We start from the raw sequence: 12,670 nt of genomic DNA on the forward strand, positions 1-12,670 counted from the left end.
ATTGTTTACATAAATTTAAACACAACATTACAACTTTAGTGTTCGAGAGTATAACAAATAGATGCCACGTGACCTCAATCGCAGCAGAGATTTTGATGTTTTTGTTGCTTCTCTCTGGCTTTGTCTTCTTGGCTTGTCATTTCGACCTCCACCAAAGCTTATCTGTGCTTGTCGACATATACTAGTGATGGTTCAAATGTATAATAATATAACCAAATATTTAGTTTTTCACCTACGTATTTGGTATGAGTCGACATTCACCAGTAAATATTGACATTCTCTAATTTTGGTCTTTTATGGTAACATATACATCATATATACAAACCACACTTATCAATACTTTGACACAATAAATAAAGACTACATATTCTCAATTGCAGATAGAAAAATAACAAAGTGAATAAAGATGAAAGTGTAGTTCCATACATAGTATACCGTACAGAACTAATTATTAAAATTTATTAAATTCATTTTAAATATTCTATTATTTAATTATACAGTCACAACTACTTAAATTTTTTACTTCCAAAATCACTGTCATTTCTAAATTTTTTCTAATTTCAATTATTGATTTGTTTTAATGTTGCAATTTCTAAAATATACTTATAATAAATCATTATAAATAATTGAAACACATTATTAGTCAAACTTTCTGGAAGAAAATTAGAAAAATTTAGGTTTGAAGTTATTATTAACCTATTGATAATGGGACAATTATTTATAAGTTAAATCACTATCCTATCAATATATGGACCGTTTAGTTTGAAAGTGGTGTAAGTCCATTTTTTTCTTCTTTCGAGATATTTAAACATTTGCGTTTTAGTTGATTCAAAAATATAAATAAAGTGTACTAAGTTTGACAATGTTTCTATGACTTTAGAAATATGTAAGTTGATTGCATAAAGACTTCTATGTGAATTTAACTAAACTAATATATTCTTTCTGGGCCATAAATGGACTTATACCACTTTCATAATTATTGAACTGTAAAATTCATTAAATTTCTATTATGTAAAACTCAATTTCACTTGAAACACATTATGTTTTATTCTGATTTTGTTTATATATAATAACAAGAAATAAAATAGTGTTGTTTATTCTGAATATTAAAAATATTTACTTATCGTTAAACTATTTTATAAGTTTATCATTATTATGAGCTTACCATTAGACACTGCTTTTCATTTAGGTTCATTACATGAATTTTTTTTCCATTCCATCAAATTGTACATTTGTTGGTAAAATTCATAGTTTTATTCCTCTGTTGTAAAGGGCTGTCCATAAATGATGTCCACACTGGAAGCGATTTGTCTTAAGAGAGGGTTAACCCCCTCCCTTAAGACAAGTCGGACAAGGGGGGTTGAGCATTAGTGGACATCCATTTATTTCATTAAATTTTATACAGTTTATGCATTTTATTATATTTATTTCAAAGTTTCTTGTATGTTTCATTTCCACTTATGGTATCTATCATTCATAAAGTGATGAAGGTTTTAATGGGGGTTGCATTATGTTGGACATCCAAACAGGGGAAGGGTTACAAAAACTTGGACAAACTGGGACAAGAGGGGAGAGTAAAAGTTCAAGGAAAATGCAGATGTAATTTATGGACAGCCCAAGTGCTTAATTACACTGCAGAAAATGGACTTACACCACTTTCATAATCAATGATTATGCAATGTCATTTACCAATGAATTTTTAATTGATCAAAGCGTATGGTTATTTAAAAATGCTAAGTGTGAATTTTTTATAAATAAAAAGTTTACACTAAATTGTATGTATATTATGTGATCTCTCAATTTTTTCCAAAACTGGACTTATACCACTTTCAAAATAAATGGTTCATATATCTGTATCGGACAAAAAATATTATATATTTATATCATAAAAATTTAAATCATATTTAAAAACATTTTTCAATCTACCAACAGAATTACAAACAGAAAAAAATTATTTTCCATATTTGTTTTAAAATATTGTTTTTATACTGTATGAATTATCATCTGTTAATTCTAGCATCTATGAGTAACAAAGCTTTGCAATTGAATGAAGAAAAATATAATACTTTACATGGAAGACAATTAGTTATTTTTTCTTTCATATTTATACAATAATATGAAAAATTACCTTTCTCCACAATATAAATTTGTTACACCACTAGTTACAGCTGGACCAATATCTTTATGAACAGAATATGTGTTTGACGTTGGAAGACTTGTTGTTATTTCCAGATGAGGAAGAACTGGAATAACATCAACTGCAAAATAACTTTCCTTCAAATTATTTAAATCCTTTATATAGCAGAGGCTAGTTATTCCCTGAATTTCTGTTCTATAACCTGTAATAAATTTGTCATATAATAAATAAACTTTTATATTTTACTTGAAATTTACATTAAATTACTCTAAATACCAAGTATTTTAAGTTCACCACACGTTAAAGGTCTCCCAAGAAGAGTTACAGGATGAGGTCCAGAGTTTGGAGCAAGTGTAAGTTGAGTCGGAAAACTCTCAAAGTCCATTAAATCAGTCAATAATTCCTTAATAATAATTTCAAATTTTACAAAAAGTTTTTGCTTTATTATGTTAATAATAATACAGATTATAATCTAAAAAGTTAAAATAAATAAACTTTCAAAATAATTTGTAAATTATAAATTTTACATATATATTATTCATTCAGTAATAAAAGTATGATATTTAACAGAAAAAAATTATATATATATAAAATACATATACAATAGATCATCATTTAACAAACAGTTCAGTTGTCAGTTTATAAGAGTTCAATTAATGAAATATTCTTTTTAAAAACATTTAGTTTTATTAACAAGCAGAAATTTTATAAAATACAACCTTAGACTGTTTTCATAATCAGACAGAAATAGCTGAAAAGTGTGGTTTAAGATTCAATCAACTGTTCAAGTTATGATTTGTGTTCATGATATTTATTTTACCATTTCCCCAAAAATAAGACAGTGTCTTATACTAATTTTTTCTCCCAAAGATGTGCTAGGTCTTATTTTCAGGGGATGTCCTATTTTTTTGTATGGTATGGCAGCTTCCAGCCACCAAGGAGAGCTCACCACAGCACACTTGTACAGCACAGCACGGACAGTGTACGGTATGGTGGCAGGCGACGAGGGTTCTTGATGCCTTGCCTGCACATCTACAAGTGACGGCTGCAGACGAGAGCATCAGGGTTGATAGTAGGTGACGGTCTTCCTGTTCTGCATGCAGCTGCTCTACAACGGACGGTGAAGGTAGGGGATAATGGCGGCAGGCTAAAAAGAATCACAGCTGCATGTCTGGTGTTCTGTTCAGCAGGCATGCTTCGAAATGAAAACTTTGCTAGGTCTTACTTTCTGGGGAGGCCTTATATTTAGCAATTCAGCAAAACCTCTACTAGGTCTTATTTTTGGGGAAACACGATAGTACAAGTCTTTTGCAATTTATATTCTCGTACAGGTTTTATATTGTATAAACAAGATCAACAACAATCAGTTCTCAATTTAGCATTGTTTCTAGTAGAGTAAATCTTATCCTTCCAAAAATTCCTGGCAAATTATTATAGAATGTGATTTGTCTTAAAAGAAGTGATAAATGTTCTAATTAATCAATTTAATGCACTATTCCTGCATTATGCAAATTCAGTTATCAAAATTTCCAGTTAAAAAATGATTATACTTTTCTACTTATAATAATTCTACTTTTCCATTAACCTTATAGATAAAATTAAATTACTAATTATTCTACATTTACATTACACTACGAGGAGTGTTCAAAAAATAAGTTCCAATTATGCATACAGACCACAAAAGTAGGATTGAATTTTATTAGCATATATTGTTTTCTCAAAAGATAAAAAACAAACATCAGACAAAATTAGCAGTATTCCTGCATTTATCAGACATTTATAGTTGTGTCAGACGATAAGGAAGAAGATTGAAAATCTCTCTGCTTCAAGATAAAATTGTGTTGTTTTGTTGGTTGATTTCCTAATCTTAGAGAGAACAATAAATGTAGATGAATATTACCGTACCTTGAAAAACTTCAAAAATCTATTCAAAATAAACGAGCCCTTTATGACAATGTATAATCACATCATTGCTCAAATAGACCTAATGCTGAACAATTCTGATACAAAATATTTCCTCACCCTATAGCTGCAATCTTGTGCCCTCTAACTTCCAACTATTTCTATACTTAGAGGCATTTTTAGTGAGAAAATTCAACAGAAATGAATAAAAGACTAATTGTACAAGGTTAGTTAAGAATCTGACAGCAGACCTCAACAAAAAAAAAAATAAAAAGCCTGTGTGATAATATGAAAAGTTTCTCAAACTTGAAAATGATTATGTTGTAAATAGGAAAACACAAGTGTAAACTTTTAATAATAAAGAAATGTCCAAAATGTTTTCTTTGTGTCTGTTTTAGTAAATTGGAACTTAATTTTTGAATGCCCTTTGTAATTGAATTAAATTACACATATACAATTTTACCATTTGTGTGACTTGTAATTCAAATGGTAAAGGATTAAAAACTTCCAGTAAAACTTCACATATATCTTCACAAACCCATTTAAAATCTGAAAAAATACTACAAATGAATAATTTGTTGATGTTAAATTTAATTTACTTGTTACAAATCATTCATAATCTTCCTATTTGTATTTTTTTCTTATCTTACCAACTTTGTTACGATCACTTGGCTTCTTTTTGTAATTTCTTTGAATTGGAGAGCATATAAATGATGATTCTTGGTATATTTTGCATTTTGATGAAAGTTGGAATGGAAAGTAATGTGAGGAAGGCTTTTGTAATTTAAAAGACCTTTAATAAATAAAAAAAATGTCAGAAATCATTGAATATTTAAAATTTATTCATTAGATGATTTGCCATATTCTTTAAATTCTGAAATAAAATTAGTGGAATGCATAATAACTACAATGAAACAATACAAATACTCTTTCCTTACAATCACCAAAATGAATATATTCTATATTTATTCATAAAATAATTGAATGTAATTAATGTACTTCATATGTAATGTTTTCACGATATACATATACATATACATATGCAAATAAGCATTAATGCAAATAAGTATTAATCAAGTATATTCTGAAAATGGTGATTAATATTTATTTCATAAAAGAATGAAAGTAGCTAGATAGTCAATAATGCTTATTCAGTTAATAAATGATTATTGATATTTTAAATACTAGCAAGGAAACAATGTAATTATAAAATTTAACAAATTCTAACGTTACTTACTTTACATATGGAATTTTAAGTAAATGAAACTGAGGTATAACTATATCATTTTTTATTAGTAAAGTCGCTGTTGAATCATTAACTGCTGATGTTAAATTTCCTAAGTGATTGTATGTTTCTAATTTCTCATTTTCAGTTAGATCATCCAAAAATGTTGTTAGCATAAAAGTCAGTAATCTAAGAAAAAAATTATTTTTAATTTAATCAACATAATTAATTAAATTTTATCATTATCAGATGTTCTTAAAAATAAACAAACAGCCATGCTTATTAATCAAATTTAATAATTCAGTAGTTTATATAAGCTTGATAATTAATAAATAATTTTTGCATATGATTTCAAATACATAAAAATAAAAATAATTTAATATTTATAAAATAAAAAAATATATAAGATATACCAGTAAAAATTATTAAAATTTGAACCAGTAAATACTTATATTGTCTAATAGTTTAAGATTTGGATCAAAAATACCTATTAATTTTATTTATAAAAAGTATTTCTTTTTTCTGTTTTAAATTTTTCAGAATAAGAATGTAAAGCTAATTAGAAAATTGTTTTCTGTTGTACCTTAGCCTAAAAATATTGATAATTTTACTATAAAAAATATTTACACAAATTATTATTAAATCCAAAACATAAGTTTAGGAGATAAGTAACTTTAATAATTTGATAAAAATAAATTAATGTAAGAATTTAAGATGTCACTTATATCAAATTATTTGCTCCAGAGAAAATTGATCAGTTTAAGTAATAAAATATACAATACATTAACTATTCATCACATATACATTAACTATTAACTATTATCAGCTTAAATCAGCTTAACTTTCCTTCATGTCATAAATACAGTAAGGAAAAGAATTATTGCAAATTTTTCTTTTGTACAAGTATATGTCAGTTGAATTTACCTCACAATTAGCCCAATCATTAATTATAATGCTTAATTATAATGCTCACAATTAGCCCAATCATTTATGGCAGTTGTGGGCGTATATTTGCTTAATATCAGATTTCGTTTGTTGTGTATATTTGTACAATTTCTCTATTTATAACAATTCATTTAAAAATTATGCTTGCATAAACATATATATTTTATATTTAAAAAGAATTTTTAATAAAAAACAGCAAACAAGTTGTCTCACTGAATATAATTTTTGAAATCAAAATTTACTATCTGATCAAGATCTCAATGTGTGACACAGAGTAAAAATAAACCAAACTTTTGACACAGGTTTTATTACACAACACACAGAATCTCCTACATCTCACCATCTTGTTCTTAGACTTTACCAGTGTAAAAGTATTTTATATACTTTATTATTATTATAGCTGGTCATATACACTACTAATCTAGTAATCTCAGTTATAATTTCTTTCATTTTCAGCTTGTTTTAAATCTACAAAGCTGCTTGAAAAAGATGGCCCAAGAGGCTCTTGGACCATTAAACAATACAGCCAAACAACATTTAAATTAAGTTTTTTCTGCAGTTACACATTTCTTCCAGCATCAATACTACTTGAGGCAGTCTTGAAAGCTATTTCATGTGCATTCATTGCTGACACTTTCATTTCTGTTGCTGATTAATATTTAGGGCCCTTCATCATCTTTTTCATTTTATGAAACAGATCAAGCCTGTAGGAACAAGATATTAAGATAGGGAGTAAGGAAATTGGGAAAGCGCTGCCCTTCTAGATCAGATTCTCTTAGGCCAGGAATGACTAATGTGCAAGAGTGTTGTCACGGTAAACAAATGTAACCGGAGGGTCGGCACCTCTTTGATGCCACATGAGGATGACACCTCTGTGTCCTGTTTGACACAGAAGCCATAGCAGCAACTTGTTTTGTTCGGAATTAGGTCAAATGAGTGGTCACGTGAGTAGGTGATAGATTCCAGATGGAGAACTGTGAGACAGTGCAGAGGAAGTAATGCACTCAGATACAGAGGTTTAAAAATCAAATAACCATTTAATTTCAAAGAAAAAGAGTACATGATACATACATGACCTATATATCGTAAGTGGTCACGAGAGAGAGAGAGAGTTTACATGAGATTTTGCATGGGGATAAATACCTGAAGGTTGAAGAATCCAGTTGTAGACCTGATACAGGAGAGGATTCAGCCTGTCCCTTAGGAAGGTTGGCCTGTTAGAAGAGTTCTGGATAATGTATTACTCAGCTAGACAGTGAGGTAAATGTTCCATTCTGGGAATAGATTTGAAGTCAATGGAATTTAGGATTATTTTGAGTTTCAGAGATGAAGTTATTCCAATTCGGAGGCACTAATGTTCAGGTCAGAGTTGATAGTATAATTTGTTTCGGAGGGACAGAGTATTGGTCAAGAAACTGGTGACGACTGACTCATTTGGCTGTCAGTTCTGATATTAAAATTGGTAGCACACAGCCAGGAGGTCAAAGGATCATGGGAAAGCATCACTTTCGCTGTCGAGAACATGTAAATCGAGATGTCCTCAGATGGTAGTTGACAACAGTTATCAAAATAGGTATGATGAAATCATGTCTTTTTTTTTTCTTGAAGTCAAGGTTCTCACACAAATATCCAACCAAGAAGGGCATAGCAATGCTTCCCCAACCTCCTTAATCCTCAAATAGATAAAAGACAAAAGACAAGTTGAAAGGTTACATGCTTTGACCAGTAGCAGAGATAAAGACATGGTGATGACAATCCTTAAATACATCACAAGAAATGGCTCCCAAACTGCTTAACAAGTGATATGAGACACTAGCAGAAGTGTACAGCTGAAGAAGAAACTTACTTTCAGAATGGTATAGTATAAGAGTGTTGTGTATTATGTAATATAACGTGTATCGAAAAGTTCAATTCATTTTTGACTATCTTGTATATGAATTATAATTTTTATGATCAATTTAAATATAATTAATATAATCAGTTATAATATTTACTATAATCATTTCAAAAATAAACTAAGTTCACTCAAATCTATATGCTGTAAAAGTTTTGAGATAGTCTCATAATATAAATTGAAGTTAACTTCAACTTAAAAATTTTAGTCAATGCATAGCAATACATAGTTAGAAAATTATTTCTAATTTTCAATTTTTCCATATAGATTATTTATAATCTTAATTTTAAATAAAATGCAATTTTATTTAGATTATTATTATATATAAATTAAAACTAAAAACTTCAATTTATATTCTTCATAAATATACTTCATTCCTAAACTTTACCTGATGGCAAGAAGTATATTTCCTGTTTTTGTGGCAGCACCAATGGTTTCCTGCAAAATTTTAATTTGCAGACTAGGCCAACCCCTTTTATTGCCTTTGAAACAAAAACATTTTATTGAATTGAAAGAAACATAAATTTTATAAATTAATAATAAAATGTATAGTAATAATACTAATAAATGATAATTATCAATGAATATAGATTATAGTAAATAAAATATTATATTAATATATATCATCATTTAACTTCAATATTACATATAATCTTATATATGTGGAAGGATTTTAGATTCTTGAATTCAAATCTGCATGTAAATATAAAGAAAATAATTTATTGAAAAAGAATTCAAATAAGAGGAGCCACAAAATACATTAAAAAACAAACAAGAACATACTAAGATATTTTGATGACATCAATGATGTCTCAATAAACCTCAATGGTCAAACTGCTCAATTATATTCAGTTATAATTTTTTAAACAAAGAAACACACGTGCAATGTTTCATTTTTTATTAGTTTCCTTTTTCTTACTTTCTTGTTTTATTATAATTTATTGCTTTATCAATAAAACTATATATATATATTTATTATTTATATAATTTATTGTATTGCTTTATTTATTTATGAACAATACCATAAATTATATAAATAATAAATATTTATGTAGGATTTACCAATATAACAGTAAACAAAAGTATAATGAAACAGCAAAACAGAACTAAAAAAAACAATACAATCAATACTAAGAATAAAACGAAAGATCACACATGTTTCCTTTGTTTGAAAAAATTATAAATAAATAGAATAATAAATTATATTATATAAATCACAAATATATATGTAGGACTTGATGATTTAGCAGTAAACAGAAGTATAACAAAAAATAAAATAATACTAAAAAATATATGGAAATAAATATATTCAGCAAAAATCACAAAATGCTAAACAGAACAGCAAAGCCAAAAGTTTACTTCACACCTCAGAAAAACATATACATATTAATTGACACTGCCATCTAATTAAAAATGTGAAACAGAGTGTATAGATGCATGTACTGTAAAGAGCTGCAATCTAGGATAAAAATTTTTTATTAAAATTAAGGAAATTCGATGTTGACGATACATCATCATATGTCAATTTTCACACAAAACTCAGGTGACAAAATATCGTCAAGTGACAGAAAAAAGGTTAAGTCCCTATCCATCTGTTATCATGCAGAGGAAACCCATAAATCTCAGACTATACAACTTAAATGAAGATGTTGCTCCTGTGTTTCAACAAGACACTCTTTTAAGGATGACCATACCAACGTAGCACATTAATAAAATAAAAGCCCTGAAAATTTTTAAGGCCAGTATGAAAGTCAATTGCATCAATTACAATAAGGAAAAGCCTGTTTCCAGGGCATGGCAAGCATGGTACGACGCATCCAATGGGCACTCATAATTCAGATGATGTAATCGCATCTAAACATCAAATTTGAAATGTGCATTCCGAGCATTCCACTTTTGAACCCCTTGATTTCCCAAAGAAAGCCTTCACTGTAGGTCAAAAACATTTGAAGACTTTTTGAAAAAATTTTGAAGACTGCTTCTGTTTTGGTGAGATTTTATTGAGCCATTATCCAGTTCTGAGTCTGACACACACACAAGCATTTATTTCTAAAATTAATATAAAGCAATCTTCGTTTTAACTTATTATTTAAAACTGTTAATAATGAATTTCATATCATTTGCTACTTCTCAATTATTACAAAATATTAATCATATGACAGATACTTAATAGTATAAATTAATATTTTTTAGTTTTAATTAAAATATTTTAAAAATTATAATTTGGCTAAATATAAAGATATACCTAACTTTTTAAAATATTTAAGTATATTTTAATAATATAATCTAAACATTTTTAAAGGCATTTTGTAAAATAATATATTTGTATTTGAATAAAAAGTTTAAATTAATTTATAACTTCATTGATTTGTCAAATCAATCAAAAAAAAGAAGAATGAAGTTATAATTTAAGCTTTTTCCATAAACAGTTAATTTTATAATTTTTTAAAACATTTTAGTTAAAAAGTCATATTTTAATAATAATATGAAATAAAAAAGATCAAGATTAAACTTACATATCTGATTATCTGCTTCATAAACAATTTTATATCCTTGATTGGTTTGAAGCAAAAATTCACAACACTAAAAAGTTATAATGCAGACTTTTTGATATACCTTATTAAAATTGTCAAGTTTTATTAACTATAAAAATGTTTAATAATTTAATTTTAATAACAAAATTTTAATTATTCATTTTTATTTAATTGTCTTTATTTAAAAAAACAAAGACAAATAAATAATAGAAAATTCAATAATACATATCATATAATGTTCTCCAATAAATCTCATATATATCAGATAAATATCAAAAAGATTATCATATAAAATTTAAAACAATTAATAAATAATTTAAAGTTTTAAATAAAGTAAAAATACTCAAACTGCTTGTCAAGAAAACTAAAATTAAGGATTTCTTCAAAATATTTTTGGCCTAAATTCAAGCAGTTTCAGCTAATTACTCAAAAATTTACATTTGAAACAGTTGCAATATTAAATTAAATACACCAGGTAACATATTTATGAATTACTATGTTATGCAAACCAAAAATTATTATGGATCCAGGAACAAAAAAAAATCATAGTTATAAGTTGTAATATATATTTAAAATTTACAATTTATTAATTAAAAAAATAATTACAGTAGAGCGTCGATAAGTGGAACGTCGGTAAGTGGAATGATTTTCAGTCGGACTGTGTCGTGCTGAATCGAATGTTTTTGATACTAAATTTACTTCTAAAGTATAATTTTCATGTTTTTTATATTCTTTAATATATTTATTTTGTTTGTACAAAATGCAGAAATAATTTTTAACAATACGATAGAGGCTATCGTATTGTTAAAAATTATTTCTGCATTTTGTACATTTCGTCGATTTTAAGCCTAACGAAAATTCAACACGAAGCGACACGCAACGGAGAAAAATTCAACAGGAAGCGATACGCAACGGAGAAAAATTTGAACATCGGACAGGTTAATGTATTTTTTCGGACAAAGTCGGAAACTGGAACAAATCATTAACTGGAAGGACCCCAGTCCCCAATTGGTTCCACTTTTCGACGCTCTACTGTAATTTGAATAAATGTTGATTATATATGTACTTGTGTACAATATATATATATATAATAATCCAATATATATTTGTAAATATATCATTCATTATATAAATTCAAATCAGATAAATAATTTTCATTATTATTCAACAGGCTCCCTGTCCATTTTGCACTACTGATAGAGACCTCTTGTGGTAAAATAGCGAACTCTGTAGTTACAAACAACAGAGTTACGACTGAGTTAATATGACAAATTTGGTGAATTTTTCCTCTGAAATAAATAAACAAAATATTTGTAGTGTGGTAGGATGTAATTTTTCTTACAATAATACCACGGGTAGTTTTTTATTTCTTCCTTATGAAAAAACACCCAGTTAGAAGAAAGGCATAGATTAATACTGTATGGAGGCTTTACTTTTATTTGTCTATATTCATTCATTATAAAAGCATTCCTAAATTTTAATGGATATTTTATTTCCAATAAACAATAATGTCTGTCACTGTCTCTGATAGTGGCATCTGGAGAACAACATATCTGGGCAATGCACTCTTCATTGAACAGATAATATCTGTAGAGTTTCTATCAGTATATTATGTTTGTACAGCTAGAGATAAGTGTTGGTTGGTTTTCCTATATCTTTTTCTTGTTCCAAAAAATCTGGCTAAGCCTTATTGCTTGTTTGTATTCTTCCTTTTTTAAAGTTGCTGGTCTATTCCAAGCTTGTGGTAAACTTGTTCTTGGTTCTATTTTTTTCTTCTTTACTAATAGAAAAGTATCAAGAAGTCCAGCCCTGCATGAGCAAAAGGCATTAATCATTTTCCATTGGTCATTAAGCTGAAAAAATAATATAAGGCCATTCAGTTAATATGTTTATGTTGATTCTTTTATCAGTTCCCTTATGTCCTATGTTGATGACAGCAAATCTTGCATGTACTTTCTTCTTTTGCAATAAACATTAAAGAGATTTAAAAAATTTTTGGATTAATATTTTTATTTTAAACATGAAACATACAT

At 27.4% G+C, this 12,670-nt stretch overlaps 1 protein-coding gene across 1 annotated transcript in view; it reads right to left on the minus strand.

Annotated features, from left to right (window-relative positions):
* Positions 1 to 12,670, minus strand: part of LOC136988457 (trafficking protein particle complex subunit 9-like) — a 76,810-nt gene that overhangs the window by 27,455 nt on the left and 36,685 nt on the right. Inside the window, exons 10-16 of the mRNA XM_067286303.1 lie at positions 10,620 to 10,686; positions 8,492 to 8,585; positions 5,277 to 5,453; positions 4,690 to 4,832; positions 4,503 to 4,588; positions 2,414 to 2,540; positions 2,129 to 2,339 (exon numbers count right to left, since the gene is read on the minus strand). Of these exons, the coding sequence (XP_067142404.1) occupies positions 2,129 to 2,339; positions 2,414 to 2,540; positions 4,503 to 4,588; positions 4,690 to 4,832; positions 5,277 to 5,453; positions 8,492 to 8,585; positions 10,620 to 10,686 (905 nt within the window). The remainder of the gene's footprint in view (positions 1 to 2,128; positions 2,340 to 2,413; positions 2,541 to 4,502; positions 4,589 to 4,689; positions 4,833 to 5,276; positions 5,454 to 8,491; positions 8,586 to 10,619; positions 10,687 to 12,670) is intronic.

This window comes from Centruroides vittatus, unplaced genomic scaffold, assembly GCF_030686945.1.
Source record: "Centruroides vittatus isolate TY-2023 unplaced genomic scaffold, ASM3068694v2 scaffold_3315, whole genome shotgun sequence".
NCBI lineage: Eukaryota > Metazoa > Arthropoda > Arachnida > Scorpiones > Buthidae > Centruroides > Centruroides vittatus.